Here is a 19,727-nt window from a genome sequence, read left to right as displayed (position 1 = left end):
ATTTTCCTCCCCACCCCCTTTCCTTTGTTAAGGAGAAGCAGCAGCTTGACATGTATTTATTTGAAAAATTAGCTTCGCATGAAATAGGACTCATGTACTTCCTGCTTTGGGGATGTTCAGAGAAACAGAAAGAAAAAGTCCAAGTTTGTTCCATCCCAGCTTCACTCCCAGTAACAACTTTCCAGGTGTTTCACTATTAGTCTTCCTCCAGCTTCTGCAGATTGACCACCTGCAGTATGTACACACAGCCTGATACCCGAAATCAATCTTTTCCGAGGAAAATGAAACTAGAATTCTTTGGCAATAAAAACCATTATCCATTCTCTTAGCCCTGGTGCCTTGTATACTTTAATGGTGAGTCATTTTCCAAAAAAACAGACAAGCCTGGTATTTGCAAACAGAGGACCAAGACTGTAGTCTTATCCTCTGCTCTGGCTGCAGTTACTTCCTCCAGTTCTCTTCCTGGTCTCTTTCTGGAGGCTATAACCCCTCCAGACACCTTCTGGAGGCTATGACCCCTCCAGACACTCAGGCAGAGCCCTGCAGCCTACCTAGAAGGCAGAGCAGTGGCAGGGCAGTCCCCCGCACAGCACCTTACAGTGGATGCAAGCATCAAGGTTGGTATTTGTCCCTTCCAGCACCACAACACAAAACTGGAGAAGGGCACTTTTCCCAGAGCCAGGACTTTGGGGGGGGAGAGGAGGGAAAGCAGGGGAAATAGGGAAAAATTCCAAGTCTTGTTTCTAAAACCCAGGACAAAGTATTTATTCAAAAAGTCTCTGGGACACAAAGACAGGAACCATATTCCAAGGCTGTTTTAGTCAATCCAAGAGTGTGTCACCTTAACACAGTCACTTTCCTGACCATGTTCTGCAAGAAAGTCCATACATGTGCATTTGAACAACAATCCCTCCAGTAAGTTGTCTTCTCTGCCACGTCACCTGAGGTGATCAATCAGGAAGCTGGTCATCTGACAGAACCAGGCCATTTTATTAAAAAACCCTGAAATTCCAAGTTTAGACTTCAATGCAAATACTCAAAAAACTGCCTTCCGTTAGCCTCTCCGCTCTCACAAAAACCCATGACTATAGATTTTGGACTGATGCAGGCACATTCACACCATTAAAAATTTAAGTGAAGGTGAGGGAAACCTGCAAAGTGCATTTACAGTTCCTTGGCCATGAATATTCTTCTGCCAGCAGAGCATCTGCTCTCCAGTCAGGGCCTCACAATCAAGAGGGACTGTTTACATTGCGTGTCAGATGCAGCAAATGGATTTGCTCAGAAAACTAGATCCTACTCGCATTGATATTAAATAATACTGCTAACTTCTTATGGTGCTTTGCTGAGAGAAAGACTACATTTGAACAGACTTAACACATTATTGGCGCAGTTGAATATTAAGGTACAAACTGCACATTAAAACCTAAGGCAAAAATACTGATTGCCTTGGAATCTAACCTAAACCTGTCCCAAAGGGCTTTCAGCGAGTAGAAAGACGGTTTAATGGGAACATGACTCACTCCACATTTATGAATAGGCAATGAACTTGTGCATACCACATGGTATCACTTAGCAGAACACAAACACAACTGCAGTTAGTTACAGCACCACTCTCCATTTTAGGGAAGAATTAGGTGCTCTTAAGACACCCTCCAGCAGCCCAAAATACTTTGAAATTCAGTAACAGACACTTCGGAAAGCAGGAATCTGCTTCTCAGGAAGCAATTCAAACAGATTCCTCTCTGAAGAGGCTTTAAGAAGAATACGACTTCTGAAAAGTGTGGAACACAACCCGAATAAGACCCTCTTGGGAAACACTAGGCAGCTCTGTTTAGGAAGCGATGAGTAAAACTGAAGGGCTTTGGGTCTTTGAAGCACGCTACCACCGGAATGACTATTTCTGAAGGCAGTAATACTGAAGTACCACGAGAATACTTTCCTTGTGGAGAGATCACACGAGATTCCCGTTGCATACAGCATGCTTCTAGAAGCTGCTAAATTAAATCAACCTTGCTTTAGAAATAGCAGTCTTTAATAACAATGCTACTCAAAGTACGTTTGTCCTAAACAACGCACCATTCAGCAGTTCCTTAAAAGCACCTCGTCCTTTATCGATGACAAGCATTCTATAGAAACATTTATGCTTGAGCACAACAGAGAAGTCTCTACTGCTTTAGAAGCAGGTTGCTCTTAGCCTCTGCTCTTTTTTTAATCCAGAAAGTGGCCACCACAGAGCAGCGATGCTGAAGAGCTAAATAGAGGAGTCCACGGTAAAGTGCCCGTTCTGAGAAAGTGTTCTGCGGTCTGTGGTGTTTAACTTCACCACCGTGGGTGTGTATTTGGAATTCCTATAACAGATGAAGCAGAGGATCCTCCGGAATGTGCTACGCATCTCGTTGTCCCTGTAAGAGTAGACAATAGCGTTTATCAACGAATTGATCTCTGCCAGCAAAAGGACGTATTTCTCCACCGCTAGAACATTGCAGCTCTTGCAGCCCAAGCCATCCAGCAGGAGCACAACTTGTCCTGGAGTCCAGCAGATAACAAAAGCACCTGGGAAGAGAAGAACCCCCGTTAGAGAAAAAGCAGGTTCCTGGCCCTGCCCAGTCACTCACCACAGGGATGCTCAATGGAACCCCTGGTGTTTTACGTAGTGGAAAAATTGAACAGGGAAAACACCAGTTTCCCCTCTAAATTTTTGCTTCGTGCTTGGGAGGAAGCCTGAGGATTCTGCCACAAACTACTGAAAATGGAGACGTTGGCTTTTCTTCCCCCCTTTCCACCACCCCGTTCATTCACAAACATTTCCAAGTAGCTTGACTTACCTCCCCTCACTGCCCTTACAAAGCAGAGATGAAGTGCTGGTGTGGTTTAACACTGATGGGCAGCCAAGTCCCACACAGCTGCTCTCCCACTCCCCCTCCTCAGCAGGAGGGAGGTGGAAGAATATGAGATGGAAATGGGGGAAAAAAATTGCAGATTTGAGATAGGAAGAGCTTAAAATCAAAGAAAAGCAAAAGCCACGTGGAAGCAAAAGGAGAAAAATTATTCTCTACTTCCTATCAGCAAGCAATGCTCAGACATGTCCTGGGAAGCAGGGCTTCAGCGTGCCTAGAATCTGCTTGGGAAAACAAAATGCTTTGTAACAAGAGCCTCCCCTTCTTCCCGCATAAAAGTTAGGGAAGAGCCAGAGGAATACAAACTGAATGAAGTCATCCTCATTGTCCCTGCAGTTTATGGGGATTTTGGTTAACAGCCTGAGTTTAGAAGAGCCTTGGCCAACACTAGGGCAGTGCGATGGAGTCCACCTTGCACAACCACACGCTGAGCAGAACACAGCCGAGCAATGGGCCGGCCAACACGAGGGCTGAACCGGACGGACTCCACCACTGATTCAGTCTGTTCTTGCCACCACCTGCAAAGCTCTTGGGCAAAAGGCTAATTGCTATTTGGCATGGAGTGGGAGGTGCCTGCAGCTCCTAAACCCCTTTTTACGGTCACGGCTTTAACTCTCAGGCTGACGTAAATGGAGCACTCGCCCAGCAGCGCGCAGGGAGCTCATGCAGAAGGTTGTGTCTTGAAGCATGGGAGCTGCACCCTGCTGCGTCTCCTGGGAAGGGGTGGAAGAGGACCAGGCTTGCCGAGAACTTCACAACTACACCCTTTACTGGAAAACATCTGAGACGGGAAAGAACAACAGCCAGAGTCCCACCAAAACGAGAGGCTGAATTCAAAGCTGTCATTAAATGAAACGCCGCACTGGTGAAGAGCCAGGGGAACACATGTAAAGGCTCTCCAGGGTTTCTTGAAGCGTTTGGGGCTGATTATAGGCAACTGCATCCTGTAACCCTTTTTATTTAAGCAAACTGTGCTCCCAGAAGGTCAGCAAAGCAGCCACCATATCTGGGCCAGGCAGCTTTCCCTGCACTCGCAGCCAGCACTCTGCTTTGCCCCCTTTAAAATTAACAAAACTATAAAATAGATGCCTGACTGTCACGAGGGAAAGTCCAACGCTTCTCCTTTAAATTGAGTCAGTCTTCAGGAAAGGGACCTGCTTGTTTTGTGATGCAGCTTTCTTTTTCGGCCAGGTTTTCAGCATCTGCAATGAAAGCCAGATTCTCTGGAGAGACCAGCTCCCAGCAGCACTAAGTAAAGCCAGGTGAATATTAAAGATGGAAGGGGGAAAAAGAAGTACCTAGGAAGTTTTAGCTGCTTGCTTTGCTCCTTAATGGAAACTTAAGTATGCCAAAAAGAAGTCTGAACTCTTAATAATCCCCTCAGCATGGTCATAGCAACTCAGCCCCGTGGTTTACTCATCAGGGGATCCCATCCCGCTCAACTGGCCTGTGGGAAACTCCCTACCACCTTCCAGATGTCCCTTCAACTTCTTATTGATTTCCAGGTCAGCTTCTCAGTGCCCAGGACCTGCAGGATTTCTACGCTGCGGGTACTTTGCCTTGCAGCGAGGAGGCATGCAGCCTCTACACCGCACCCTCTGCTTCCTCCACGCTCACCAGCAGCTAGCTACACCCTCTGATGCATAAGGCGCAAAGCATTCCTCTGTGCAGAGTCCAAGTTTGCAGAAGGCCAGGGAGCTAGGGTGGAGAAGGAATTACACCAGGGCTTTCACAGGGAGAGGAAAAAAGCCTCTGCAGTCACAAGCACACGCCGGGGCTGAGCTGGAAGGTGTTGTCCCTGTGTTGGGGAATTCCTCCCCTTGTTCCTACCCGTGCAAGTGACCTGTATGAAACAGTCACTTCCTTCCAACACTGCAGGAACAGGGAAAAAGCCCTCGGGTTACGGGAGTCCTAGAGGCCCGAGGAGCTCCTCGCTCTCCCTCAACTTTCCACATGAGTTTCCTCCCCGCTCTGTCCAGTCCCAGCCACCAAATTCCTCGTGAAACCACAGCAGCTTTTCCAAGCCTCCTGTGACCCAAGCATTTCTCACTTGAGGGAGAAGACAAAAGCAGGCAAGCCAAGCCAGGAGTGGGGACAATAAGAGGAAAGGGATATCCCAAAACAAGGCGATGCACCAAGCAAGAATTGCATTTTTCCTTGTAGCCCAGCATTCCCACCCTGCCAACCCTCTTCCAGAGGAGACTGAAGCGCCATAAAATTAAGTAGTCCTGCTGTTACCATGGAATGACCCTTCTGATACTTTTCCAGAAGAAATGGAGGAAACAAAGCTTTCCCCTCTGCTCTGGATTGCAGAAAATAAAAAGCAAATTATTCTTTAGACCCTCTACACTGCATCTGATCAGCTCCGAGGCAGCTGGAGCTCCCAGCCGCGCACAAGGGATGGCGAGATCGCGAGGCAGGCAAGGAGGCATCCCACAGAAGGCAGGAACAGGCACAACCCCCCCAGTTTCGGTGCCTGCAAGTTACAACAGGATGCAGCAAGCAGCGGAGTGCCCCCGAGCAGGGACGCACTGAGCAGCAGAGGCTGCTCCGCTCTGCTCCCCCCACTGCCGAGCCCGACGCTGCCAGCAGGAGTTTGCAAGGGAGTAGTCTTTGTTTGCAGCTCCGAGGTTTCCCTGACTGAGCAAATTCTGCACTTATCAGGCAAGATTTACAAGCCAGGGGTTGTGACCATAAGCCCAGAGTCGAGCAGGGTTGCAGAAAATCCGAACGCGTTGATTTATTTCGCTCTAAAGGAACATTGCTAGACCAGTAAAACAGATTTTTAAATGTCGTGGAGTGATCTGCTGATCAACTCGCGAGCACGCCAGCCTGCCTTGTTAGATCTCTAGTATTCCTCGGAGGTGTCCTTCAGAGACACCCGCACACTCGCTGCTGTCTGGAGATTGCAGACAGAAGCCTCTGCACAACTTAGAGACAAAATGCACAAAATGGTGTTTGAAAGCAGCATTTACCCATTTATCTCGGTAGCCTTGCTGGCCTACCAAGACGCACAGCACCCTGCAGAACATACCCGCATAAGGTTAGGTATCTGGATGATGTTAAAGAGCTTGGAGAGGCAGAGCCTCAGTGCCAACCACTTCCAGTCACTGATCTGCTCCTATTTGCACTACAAACTGAACCCAGCTGGGCTAACTCGCAGGCACTTAGCGCTCTGCTGGAGACCCCGCTTGGACCATGAGCTGAGATGTCCCAGTAATTTATTTACCAGCGCAGACAGACCCAGCACTAGCTGCTTAAAAAAAAAAAAATCAGAGCGAAGTTTAGTGCTTTGTTCCAGTAAACAGTCGGAGGAATTTGGACAGAACTCCCTCATTGTCTTCCCTGTCACCTTGTGATGTCTGCCCCAAACCTCCTTCCATCCTTTAAAGGATGAATCCTTCTTGATAAGGGCTGACTATGGGCTCTAGTGCCATGCAACGGCTGTGTGCTTCCTCCGTGGAAGAGCAGAAGGCTTTTTGCTTGCCTAAAGCACCTGAACGTAGTCAGATATTACAAAAATGACATTAGTAACAGCCCCTTTTCTCTCTGCTAGCCAGAGAAGGGATTCGGGAGCTTGCATTCTCTCTGCCTGCCTGCCCCGACCACGGCTCACACAAAATTCAGTCCCAAAACCATTGAATTACCCAGCAGCCAAACCCAACGAGCACCCCAGCAGCTTCAGAGAAGCAGAGAGGCAATTCCCCATCCTCCCTGTCCCAAGGGCTTTCACCTGCAGCCCCACACAGCCCAGAATGGAGGATCGGGGCATCGACACGAGCAAGGGGACTTACTTAGGATAATTGTGACCGTCTTGACGAGGCTGATCATGGTCTCCTTGTAGCGGGGGTGGAAGCTGGTGTGCTTGGACATCCGCGTCATCTTCCTCTTCACGTAGATGAAGATGTGCGTGTACACGACCACCATGATGAGGAAGATGACCAGGTTGGAGATGGCCCAGAAGGTCAGGTAGCTCCTGCTGTAGAGCGGTGCCATGCTGGAGCACTTCTCCAGGGCACAGAGGCAGTGCCAGCCGTAGGACGGGATGAGCCCCAGCAGCAGGGCCGTGACCCAGATGCAGAAGATGAGGATCATCACGCGCTGGTTGGACATTTTGCTGTGCAACTGCATGGTGAAAACAGTCTGGTGCCTCTCCACCGCGATTGCCAGCAGGTTCACCACGGAGGCGGTCAGGCTGGTGTCCAACAGGCTCTGACGGATGAACCAAGTCTTCAGGGAGAGCTCTGCAGTCCTGGGCCCCGTGTGGAACATGAGGAACATGTAGGCGATGCCAGCGAAGAGGTCAGCAGCTGCCAAGTTGCCCAGCAGGTAGTAGATGGGGTAGTGGAAGCGGCGGTTGATGATGATGGCGGTGATGACCAGCAGGTTGGTCAGCAGCACGATGACGCTCACCGTCAGGCCCAGGGCAACCACCAGGACGTCCTTTGTCCTCCAGTATGTGGTCAGCTCCTTGCGGCTGTTGTTGTAGAAGAACCCCACCGTCTCATTGTAAAAGCAGTGCTTCATCGCTGCTGTCCTGAGGAGGGAGCAGAGTACTGTTAGCTCATCGTGCCCCCACGACTCTTTACCAGCCCAGAGGATGCTAAGCATCGCCTTAGTGCCCTTGACACACACACAGACAGGGGGTTGAGCTCGACACACGCAGAAACAGCCTCCAAAACAAGAAACCACATTCTGTAAGAGAGAAAAAACTACACATCTCCCGGGCTGGATCCTCATCTGTCCTCAAAGCCATGCTGAGGATGCAGCGAAACCTTGAATGCTCCCGGGAGATGCCTGCCAGATCTGATAAGAGATTCTCCCTGCCTGCCCCATGCAGCCTCGCAGGGATGACAGACAAAACTATTTTTGTTGTCCCAGATGTCCCACTTCAGAAATGCACAAACAAAGCAGCAGCAAAGGAGGTTTATCAGGCAATCACTAAAAAACACTGATGGAGAATGAGCCTCTGCAGCTGTTGCAGTCCCCAGGACTGCTGCTTCTGGTTCAGGAAGCACGCATCTCATCTCGCCTGGGGTAGCTTTATCGCTTCAAGGCTGATATAAGCCCACCGTTGCTCCAGAACACCACTACACACAGCATTTGCTGGTCCTTCCAGACCAGATGAGCACTCTCCAAACTCAGAACCAAGAGGAAAAGTACCTAGAGCCAGGCCCAAGAAAGTAAGTGGCAGCAAGAAGCCTGCACGTACTGCCGTGGGGCTGGATCTTGATGAGCTGGATCATCAGGAAGAGCTGCAGCACTTCTAGGCTACACACCAGTATGTGGGTCAGCATCCCACGCTTCCGAACATCAACCAGCAAGTCACCTGTGCAGGAAGCAACTCCCTTCCAGGTCTGAAACAAGGCTGCAATTCAAGACTCATTATACTTGGTGACAATTTGATAGGAAGAGATGTGCAAGTCTCAGGAAGGGCTTTCCAACATTTCTCTGAAGCACTGGGCATTGCTGGGAGCAAGAGCAGGCAAGCCATTTGTCTGGACCGTAACAATAAGTCTTAATTTTCAAAGCCCAGGTGCCTCTCTGACATTTTAGCTTCCTGTCCTGTGGACAACCAAACACGAGGCAGCACGTTAAGCTGAAAGATGCTTTACATTACAGCTTTGGGGTCAGAATTTAAACCTGGTAATTGACACATCTTTGCTTGTCTGTGGAAAAAAGTGACAAATGCAGCAACATGAACAAACCCAAGGGATGAGAAGCCCAAGCATTACATCCCACAGCAGATATTCGTGTTCCTTTCCTAACCAAGAGCTTGGAAATCTCAAGTCAGGGCTGGCTGCAGTCCCTGCTGGGAAGGGCAGACCCAGCCTGCAGCCTCCTTCCTTCCAGCACCGCGAGGTGCTGAAAAGTGACATCGTTTTTCCTTACCCTCCTGAGCTCTGCTCATGAAGTCACTGGTTCCTGTCCTCTCGTGAGCTCAACCACTGCTCTCATTTTAGAGAAAGCCTGAGACCATGCAGCAAGAGCACTATCCTCTCCAGACAGGGGGGAAAAAAAAAAAAAAAAAAAAAAGAAAAACACAAAGTTACTGACTTGCAATTCATTTTAATCACCCTGAACCCGCAACAGAGTTCAGGAGTCTTAATTACATCTTCCTCTGCTCTCTTGGCAGCAACCTCCCCGTGTTCCTGGATGCTTCAGCAACAGCTCCTGGCACAACAGCAACGCTGTCGCTGGTACCAGGGAGGAGAGGTAATCGCAGGCAGGCCGGCTCATTATCACCTGCACCGCACCCAGCCCTGCCTGCGCACACCGCTGAGCTGTGCAAACAGGACGGCTGGGTCTGGAAAGCCTGCCGTGCTGCTGAACTTCTGATCTCCACTGCCTGGTGGGCTCCACATCAGCCTGCTTCAGCACGTGGCTGCATCTGCCACGAGATGGAAAAAAAATGCACAACTTTGCTTAAAAAAATCCCATCTCTGCTGCTGAATAGGGAAATATCCTTATAAATGCTGGTGAGGAAAAAGGATAAAGAGAAATCCACCGATCCCATGGGACACTTGTGGCATAGTAAAGTAATTCCGTCCTTCTCCTTTCAGGTAATGGTGTTTGTAGATGTCAAGCTGTAGGGCTGTTTGGGCGAGTAGCGTGGTCCAAGCTCAGCACAGGGGGTGAAAGCAACCAAGTAGGTTCTGCCGAGATACCACGTGGAGACTTAGCAGATCGCTGGTAAGGGTTTGGGTTTCAACAGCAGAAAGCGATGGAAGAATGAGGAAGGGAGGAAAGCTAAGGAACCGGATGAACACAACCGCAGTGAATCACAGGCAAGTAGATGACCACCTGTGCAGGGTGTATCTGGGGAGGCACCGGCCACATCTCCACGTGGAAATCATCTACGTGAAATCCAGGGCTAGGCTGTTCTTATTGCAAAAGAGTTTTGAAAGCACAAACCCCAAACCAAAAAGGAAACTGCTGCCGAAGTTAGATAAATCACTTTGTTTTTAAGATTACGTACAAGGATTGCCCAGGGAGGAAGGCTGGAAGAACCTGAAGTGGCATCAAAGTTCAAAGTGCCCCATGCACTATCCACCCATGTAAACAGGGAGCAAGTTTCAAGGGCCCTTTAATCCCATTCACATTTCTGCTGGGGAGCAGTGTTAAGCGCTCCCTCCCTCAGGACACAAGTCTGAAGATCATCATGGCACGGGCGCTTGCCTGTGCACGCTGTAGCACAAAGACAGCTCATACCATAGTTAAATTTAAGAAGCCTTACAATATCAAAGTGAAATAACATGGCGATGGATCTAGGGTTTTCCTCAGTGATTTCCGAGCTGACACTAAAACAGATGAAATCCAGATTAAACTACCCTTAAATCAGATTAAATCCAGATTAAACTACCTTTAGTTGCCACTATATTACAGAAAACAATCTGATTTTGTTGCAAAAAGAAGTTCAGCAGCTATGATGTGACTCGCAAGCTTCCTGAGTGCTCGCTCCCAAATTGTGAACTTTTTTCACAGCGTTGCACAAGTACTTCAGTGGTACACAGACAGGGGGAGGGGACTACAGAGCTGCACAAACCCACAAAGGAGCTGTGCTCTGCATGCGTTAAGCAGCAGCGTAGAAAGTTCCTAATCCTAATGACAATTTCTTAACTGCTTCTGTAGGCAAGACCCAGTTGGAGCACAACAAGAAGCCGGAGAGCTGCGATCCCTCTGAAAGGTAGCGAGGTCACAAGCTGGACCTGTGCAATTCTGCGAGCTGGGTGTGGTAAATGACAGGTAAATGCCTGTGGCAGGCCCTGGGAGCTGGCACACCAGCTCATTGCCACTCTGCAATTAGAAAACCGCCCTTGGAGCTTGGCAGCAAGTGCAGACAATGCTGCAAATCAGAATTTAGCAGGCCAGGGAAAAGAAACACCCTGCCCACAGCAGCAAGCAGACAGAAAGGCAGGCTGGGGCCATGATGCACAAAGGAGCTGGAGGAGCCTATTGTTCAGTGTCTGAGCAACCCCCGTCCGTGGCCTTACACTCTTTAACGGGATCCTACAAGATTTTTCCCTAGCAGTATTGCTGACTTGGTAAAACAAAACGCTAGCTACACACTGCAACAACTACAGCGGCCCTTTGAGCAATGCACAGACCCGTCCTCTGCTCTAACCACGCCGCCTCGAACTCAGCTCAAGTCTCTCCCCCTTCACACTGAGTCTGGCTTTGCAGGCAGTCCTTGGTAGAAACCACTGCCGTGTGAGCACACAAAACGAGTGCAGAATGCCTTTTCTCCCTGCCCGAGTTATCCGTACACACACGTGCTCTCCCCCTTCTTACTCAGGTAGTCTCTGCTCTAGGTTCACAGTAAGCTCAGAGTTTTTACACAGAAAGTAAAGGTGCAAGCGTCCTCCCTTCTCCATTTCCTCCTGCTTGCACAAGTGGAAAATGCTGCTCAGCTCCTCAAGACCTGGGAGGACGTTCAGCATTTGGGAACAAGCTGCCAGCCATCGATCGCAGCGTGGAAATGAACAGGGATGAATGGCTGGTTTTATGCCCCCCCCCCCCCCCCAATAACCACAATTAGTGTTGATTAAAACAGAACAATGGATATAGAAGTCAGCTTACAGGGACTCTAATCCAATTTGTTTCTACCGGTGTCCGCTGCACGTAAATTTATGTGGCCAAACGTTCAAACCGCTGCTCCTTTTTTTGTTGTTGTCATTTAAGCCATAAACAGTACAAGGTTTTACTCTAAAGAATAGTGTTCTTACCTGGAAGCACAACCACCGCATCCAAACCTGACATTTAGCATTGGTCCCCCCACCACAGGAAACCAGGCCAGCTCTTCAGCAAGGGGATCCCCATCTCGGGAGGGCAGAGGTGCTTCCCAGGCCAGAAAGAGCCAAGTGCCTTCCAAGAAAAGTTTCAGGCAAGCCTCGGTCCGTGATGGGCTGCGAACCACGGGCTTCTAAAGGCAAGTTTGCAAGAGCTCTGCGAGCCCGTCCCTCCTTGGGTCCTCCCCTAGGCGGGCCCTTGCAGGAGCCCCGATCCACCCCGGAGCTGTAACCCGAGTCCTTTTCGCCTCTCAGAGGCATTTTCCAAGCACCTCCGGTTCTGGAGGAGCTGGCCCGGGTCTGGCTGGAACGAGTCTGCTCCGATCTGCTGGCATCAGCCTGGTGGGGCAGCTCCGCTGCTGGCAGGAGGAGCAGCGAGGTGTGGGAACGGGCACCCTCTGGTCCTGTTCACCCCACGCCAACCCCTTGCCCGCTGCCCCAAAACCTTCGCACCGCTGCAGGATGGCAGATGAACAACCAGGTGTGTTCCTGGGATGATGCGTTGCCTCTGGACCAGAAAGTCTCCTTTTCATAGCACAGCTCTGCTGCATGCTATTTCATGCTACAGCTGAACACCCACATCTCCAGAGTGCTGCTTAGGCAGGATCTGGTCACCCACATCTGCTGCAGCAGACACTCACCTCACACCACACAGGAAGCCTTGATGGATGTGAGGACAGGGGGGCAGCAGCTTTTTCAGTAGGGTATAAGAGATGTCATGAGACAGAAGGTAAACTGAGGCACAGGCTGGGAAGAAAAGTTACCCCAACTTGGTTAAAAAAAAAAAAAAACACGTGCCACTACTAGAAAAAGTGCTCACATTTCTAATACGTCAAGGACTGTCCAAGATTGTCTTACCTCAGTGCCATACAAATACAGACAGCACACCTCGTGCTAACAAACCATAGCTGTGTAAGTTATGAACAAAAAAAAACAGAACACCAAATTTGCAACACACATTCATTTTGATTTACGCCTCTTGAAAAGGCCCCAACAATTTCCATTCTGCTCCAATTTCCTATTCTCCCACCCTCCTCCTACCATCGTCTGTTCCCCAAGGAACAATGTTATCTCCAAGCGCAACCCTAATCTACTGCCAGCCAGATACACGGTAGAGCTTGGCAGAGCCGAGTAATGTTTTGTAAGGCAGGCAGAGATTTACAAAGAGCTGAACACAAAGGGGAAAGAGATAGGGCCAAGGATCCAAGAAATCATTAACAGGCGAGGACAGCCAATAAGTGGAAGCAAGTCAGTACGAGCACTAGCAGAGGAAAAGATGGACAGGGGCAGGCTGAGATGTCAAAGGGGCAACTACGGAATCCTACGGAAGCTGAAAATCGCACCAAGCTCCCTAAGCTCCCCCTCCATTCTGTCTCTATGTCCTGCAGCCACCAAAGGTCAAAATCATGCCAGAAAGCTCATGCAGGCTACAAAGAGATTCAGAAGGAACTGATCATTGCCACTTGCTTACAAATGCTGCACCTTCAGACTGGCAACGCAACCCACAAGACAGCACCGGGCACAGGGCCTCTCACAAGATTTCTACGTGCATTTTAGAAGCAGCAGAATGCTGCACGAATGACCCGGAGTCCTGTCTTGGAAACGCTGAATTTTAGCAGACTTGCTTTCTCATAGCAGAGAACAACTGAGGTACCAAGAAGTCAGGTCCTGACACGGGGAGCCAGAAATCCTCGCTGTAGCTAGACCCCGTGGTCACAGATTTACGACAATATTGTGGTTACAAGAAGTCATTTCAAATGATTTCTGTGATTCTATGTGACCTGTCTGAAGTGACACAGGGCTGATCCTCCACCTTCCCCCAAGGCATTTCTTAGCCATTTGGTTGCACGATTGCTTTAACACCAGAGAGGCAAGTGCAAGCTGGAGTAAAGGAGCCCCCCCCATTTCCCCAGCCCTTCCTTTGGTCTGCTCCAGCCCTTGTGCTGCCAGCGGTGGGTTTAAGCCTCTGGTCCAACCCACCACAAGAGTGCACAGGCAGCAGAGAGGAGAGGAGCAGAACCCAGCTTGGGGCAGCCCTTTGGCAGCAGCAGAGGCATCAAGACACCGAAATCCACACGCTGCAGCTGCCGAGTGGGATGGCAGCAGGCTTTCAGGTTAAACTGGCACTCACCGAGCACTCTGGAGGCGATGTTCTCATAAACAATCAAACACCCAGAGCAATCAGGAAAGCGGCCCAGCATAACTGGTTTCAACTGAAGTGTCAACAATCCGCCACAATAGCCCAGCACGTCAGACAGACCCAGCAGGTTCGCAGCACCAAGGGCTGACAAAGGGTCAGGAGCACGTTTGCAATTCTGGCCCCACACACGCCAGATCCAGGACAAAGGGGGATACAAGAAACGTCAGGTTGGATCAGGCCAGGGCTTGTGTAAGCCTGTCACAGACAGTGTCTGCTTTCATATGAAGGTGAAGGAATATTTCTGACCTTAACAGCATTTTTTTTAGTAGTTTTGTCTAGTTATAAAGAAAAAAATAACTTCGTTGCGTAACAGAAAAATAGGGAGTCTGTTTTCAGATTTAGGGGATATTTAACAGACAAATTTATTTTGTGTCTCTAACCTAGCTGACTAGACCCTGCACAACCTCACCTTTCAGGGTGCTACCTCCAAAATCAAGCACACCTGAAAGCCTCACGCCAGCTTTTGCAGCTGTGCAACTACTTCAAGACTGAGCTCAGGCATCTCCCAGCAATAACGTGCTGGAGTGAGCACGAGCAGGACCTAGGAGACCAGACACCCATCGTGTCCAGCCCCTCCGTTACCCCCTTCCCGTCCCATCGCTCTGGGAGTTTTCAGGAGTTTTCCTGTTTTCCCCATCCAGAAGGGGCTCGCAGCGCCTTGTGCAGCATCTGGCCAGCAGCAGAAAGGCCACTCGAGCACAGTAACCTGATCTCGAAGCAGCCTGCAGATCCGATCACATCCTGGTGCCCAGCAGAGAACCGGTAGAGAAACGTTTCCGAAGTCAGACGTTTCCCTCCGTTACTACGCTTCTATTTTTCAAAGCAGAGTTAATTGCTTTTGTAGATTTTGCATTTTCAAACAGACTTAAAGCCAAGCTTTTTCTTTGAGCCTCATAGCTGTGACCGCTCCTGTTGATGACAATCTGAAGGTTTTTTCCCCTCCTCTTTTCTGTGACCCCTCTCCTGGAATCCCTGGAATGTTAAAAAGCTCCTGGAAGGAGCATTCCCCCCCTTCCCTCAGCCCCCCCAGCAGCTCTCTGCAGAGAACCAGTTCCTCAAATGAATACCTCCAAGTCCCAACTGGCCCAGAGATTCCCAAACTCAGTGAGGAGCACTCCCTGGAGTGCAACAAAACCACCCCACGGTTCCTACAGCTTCAGCTCACAGCCACATCTTTCGCTGGGAAGCAGCGCATGCATCAGCCTTAGAAATGCAGGAATTTCATAACACCCACTGCTGCTGAAATGCTGCCAACTCCGAGGTGGAGCAGAGCCGTGTTTGCAAGCCTGCAGCATCAAAGAACAGTTTTCAACAAAGGTGTGGAGAAAAGCACTGCCCACCGCAGCCTTGCCTACACCAGGAATTTTCTTTCGCTCTGGCAAGTTCGCAACCACTTACGATCAATTGCTGCAGGACAAATCACAGCGAACCAGGAAAATTCTTCTCCTCCTTCCACCTCCCTGAGGTTTGCCCTGGCTGCGTTTTGATATTTCAAATCAGGGCATTTCCATAGCGTAGGCAACGCCTTAAATTTACACGGGGAGACCTCCGAAGCAAAACATAGCATTGGACCTTGCCACATTTGCCTTGTTAAGCGAGATGGAGAAACAGCTGAGTAAGAATGGCCTGGATATTCTCTCGAATGCATCTGGGTCCTGGCAAAACACCCCTCTTACCTTCGCCAGGTAACTATCCTGGAAATGGGTTTTGTGCGCGTAGGGCTAGCTTCCTCCTGCACAGTTACTGCCTGTTCAAGCCCTCTCCAAGATGAAAACATTTGCTCTGCAGCAGTGGAGAGAAACCAGGGCAGGGAGGGAAGAGAGGGTTATTTGCAGTGGTGTTTTGTTTGGAGTCGGGATGGTCTAGGGGCCCCTCTGCTGCTGCTCCTCCTAATTCACACAGGAAGAAGGAGATTATCCTGCACAGAGACAAGCAACGCTGAAGGCAGAAGCAGCAGTTCAGAGAAAGAATAGCTTGGCCCCTGCATGATGTCACATTATTAGAAGCCACAGCGAGGTTAAAATCGAGTCAGGATGCTGTGTTTATGAAGCAGGACTCGGCCTCATCTTCGCCCAAAGATAATTTCATCTGGCGCTTCGCACTATTGTCAATAAAAACAGGACTGGATGGAAATTCCCTTCCCATGAGCCACATGCAGGCAGCCCCCAGCTCAGCCTCCTCTTGCAAGGAGGCTGCACCCTGCCTTGCTCTGAACCCCGATCTTGGCTGGCACCCAGCAAGATCGAAGCCTCCCGGTTTAGTTGGCACTCACCAGAAGAGTCAGGGAACTTTACAGGCACTCCAGCTCCACATGCCTCAGCCTTTGCTTTTACAGGGATTATTTCTGAAAACCCACTTCCCCCGTGTCTCCATTCGGTTTCATGTCGGATGCCTGCAGCTTATGGCTGGAGAGTCATAAAAAGCATTTAACATGCCTTTCTGCTTAAGTCTGGAGAGAAAAAAACAAAACCAATTCAGAAAAGCCTCCAGCTAGAGAACAAGCAGATGCAGCACAACTGCAGCTTTATCTCGAGCAAGAGCATCAGGGACTGACACATAGCTACTACCCCCAGCAAGGAAAGGGAGAATCAGCCTCTTCAAAGACGTGTGGCTTTCTCCTGCGAGCTAGCCTTTAGGGTGGTCTTGGTCAAGCCGAATCCTTGAAGGCAACGCGGCTTTTCCCCAGTTCAGCAAAGGTTTCAGATCACTCCAGGGATATTTAATTATGCCCACAGTTGCCTTGTCAATGCACTGAACCATGCTACCACGTCTTGCATTTCTTGAGGATCAGTTCCCACAAGAGGGAGGTCATGTAACAGGCACAGATTGCAACACCGCTACTTTTAAAAATAAAATAAAATGCAAGTTCGTGACCCTTTTGGTGCCCAGACGACCTGGCAAGTGCAGCTGCTAACACCTGAAAACAAACACCAAAAGCAAAGGAGCCCAACACCGATCATTTTAATTTTATGGGGTTCCCACAAATAGTTGTTCAGCAGTGGAGGACCAGCAAAGTGGATTTTATGATGCAAAGTCCCCTTTGTTGGTGCATCGGGAGCTCTATAATCAGCAGCTCCCTCTGCCAGCAGCCCAGAGCAGCCTTCTTTAGTACAGATCCTGACCTTCTGATCACTTTTGGTGACATTTTTCTAACTTTATAAAGCCTTTAGCTTTTAAGCACTTTTCTAATGGAAGATTACTTCCATTCTTACTCCCATGCCTTTTTCTGTTGCGAAGGCTTCAAAAGCAATAAGAAAGTTAAAGGAACATTTATCTTGCAGCAAGAACTAAGTCGTTCTTGTAAAGGGCACAGGAAGCCTACAGGTTCCATCTGTTAAATAGATTTATACTGAGAAATAAACTGGCTTCAAGAGAGTTGTATAAGATACCTACAGAACTGACTGCCTCTAGGGCCTCGGATGCCAAGTATCTGAAACCCGCTGTATAAGCAAGGCTTGAATTACAGCTCTACAAGTCTTTTTTTTAAATAAATGATAGAGGAAAGCAGCCAGTGCCCTGAAAGGACTCTAGCCACAAGCTGTGGGCCTGGATGAATGGACATTGATTTGGTTTAGCTCATCCCAAGCTTTCTGTTGCACATGCTTTTCTTGAATGTCTTAAAGTGCACGATGCCTGCAGGTATGTCTGTACTGCAATACAGAGGAAGGGATGGAAGCACGCTGCCTCGACGTCTTTTAGCAAAAATTCTCAAAGCAAACTGCTTTCTGAACCGCAGATGGGTGAGTTCTGGCTGATCAGATATGCCTGGCTTACTTTCTCTCCCAGCTCCCACGTGGTTATAGGTACCGTTACTCCGTGCAGTCACAAAAGCAAGAACATCACAGAACATCCCAGGGCAGAGGGGGAGAGAGAAGAAAATAAAAGCTGTTTGTCTCCAGCAGCATGAACTCCCAGCAAGAGGTGCAGAGCAGCTCACTTTTCACTATCTCATCTGCCCAGCACTCTGCTGCATCCAATCTGCTAATTAATTGTTGGAAGACAGCTTTTAAAAATAAAACAAGAAAGTAGTGATGCTGACATGTCTTATACCCTGCAGTACTCCAGATGTGTTAAAGCTATAGATAGAAATAATTTCATTCACTGTGAAATAACAAAAAAAAGTTACACGGCTCTCCTGCCGCGAGACATTCCGTTGTAATGCAAGACAACAAAACAGCTTCAAAGAAGGAATTAAAAATGAGCTTTGTACCTACTGGTGACTGCTGGAATAGCAAGGCTGAACAGAATAACCTACACTGATCTTTATCTACAACTGGGCGAGGAAGCATCCTGCACAAGGGTAACGTTAGTGCTTCTCACCCTAAAGGAATGAAACCTTCCATCCAAATATAACAGACCCTAAACACAACCCCGAGTTGTGTCTGAACTAGCCTCAGGAAGACAGCAGAGGAGCTGCTTTATAAATAGCTTCACAAAGCAACCCCAGCTCGACTCACAGATTCACAGGAAGACATTTGCTATCTGGTCACAGAAACATTCAGTGACAGTTTATCTTCTTGGAAGCATTCACTCCGCATACTCTTAGGGCATATTGCACATACACACTACACAGACTGCTAAATTTTGGCATGTTTTAAGTCCCTGTGCCCCAGTGACTCCTCTCGAAGCAGGCAGCAGGTGAGCCACAAGGAGAACCCAACTGATAAATCAGCTTCTTGTACCGCCACCTTGTATTCAGGTGGCTAAAGTAAAACAAAAACTCTGTCTCATTTCACATTCGAAGAAGGGTAACCAGTTAATCAAATGCTGATATGCTACTCACCCTTAGAAAAGGGTTTGTGAATCATAAAAGCTGCCAGAAAAAAACTACTTCTGGGAAACCAGCAGCAAACCCCAAAACCACCCATATTCCCCCCACCACAGCCTCAGGCCATAAACAGGCCAGCAGTCCCTGTCTTTATGCTCTAGGGTCACTGTTACACATGCAAACAATGACAAAGTGTCAAGGTTCAAAAGGTAACACCTGTGAAGGAAGCCTGTTTTCAGCTAATAAATGGCCTGAACTGTCTTTTATTTTCTTTATTTTTTTCCCATGGACTCTCCTGCTGAGGGTAATTTTAAGATATATCTCGCATGCGTGCTTTAATCTCCATTTAGCTTCTCCAATTAGATAATGAGAAACAGCAACACAGAACAAAAGTTAAAATGAAAAATAAAAAATAATTTAAAAAGGAAAATAGAAGATGAAGAATGGGACCAAAGCCTTGAGCTCCCTAAAAAAAAGGTGCTGTCTGTTGCTTTGCTCACCCTTGTTTTGTTGGAACACGGTAAAGGTAAATCCCTCAGCAGTCTTTACTGGAAAAACCTGAAAACCCTTAAGAGTTGTAGTACTTGCAGGTTTATTTGCTTTGAGCTTTTTAGAAGGATAAAGGTAAGTTAAAGAGCTCTTTTATTGGAGGGCAGGAAGTTTGGGGGGGGGGAAATCTGCTGAGTTTATCTGAAATGCACTCTCATGTAACCCGCTCGCAATTAAACACTCAGTGATTAGCAAATGACAAACTCCAAGGGGCTTCTCCAAGAAAAGGGCATCTCTGCTCCCTGCCTAAAATTAACTGGTGCTGCAATTTCCCTAATTGAATTCAGAGGGCAGCGTACACAGCCCAGCTGCGATCCCTGTTTGGGGAGTCCTGGGGCCTTTGACCTGCTCAGTGAGGGAATGGAATAATTGGAGGGGGGGGGGGGGGGGGAAGAAAAAGAAAAAAGCTTGAAATAGATTGGTTTTGCTGATTAAAAAATAAACAAATGAGAAGATTGCTCTGGTTACATGTTATCAGCTGCATGGCAAATGCTGTGATGTGGCAGCTCCACAAGGTGCTG

At 48.7% G+C, this 19,727-nt stretch overlaps 1 protein-coding gene across 2 annotated transcripts; it reads right to left on the bottom strand.

Moving 5' to 3' along the window:
- Positions 1-737: 737 nt before the first annotated feature.
- Positions 738-11,844, bottom strand: LPAR2 (lysophosphatidic acid receptor 2). 2 transcript variants are annotated; one of them, XM_035571721.2, is made up of 4 exons: positions 11,627-11,844; positions 8,793-8,897; positions 6,695-7,437; positions 738-2,556 (listed from the first exon to the last, which is right to left on the bottom strand). In XM_035571721.2, the coding sequence occupies exons 3-4, from the start codon at positions 7,425-7,427 to the stop codon at positions 2,255-2,257; spliced, it is 1,035 nt and encodes a 344-aa protein (XP_035427614.1). In that variant the 5' UTR covers positions 7,428-7,437; positions 8,793-8,897; positions 11,627-11,844; the 3' UTR covers positions 738-2,254. The 2 variants fall into 2 exon arrangements, with proteins under 2 accessions (XP_035427614.1, XP_035427613.1); XM_035571720.2 differs by lacking the exon at positions 8,793-8,897.
- Between the last annotated feature and the right edge of the window lie 7,883 nt (positions 11,845-19,727).

The sequence above is a fragment of the Cygnus atratus genome, chromosome 30 (assembly GCF_013377495.2).
Source record: "Cygnus atratus isolate AKBS03 ecotype Queensland, Australia chromosome 30, CAtr_DNAZoo_HiC_assembly, whole genome shotgun sequence".
Taxonomy (NCBI): domain Eukaryota; kingdom Metazoa; phylum Chordata; class Aves; order Anseriformes; family Anatidae; genus Cygnus; species Cygnus atratus.
This window is presented reverse-complemented; position numbering and strand designations above follow the sequence as displayed.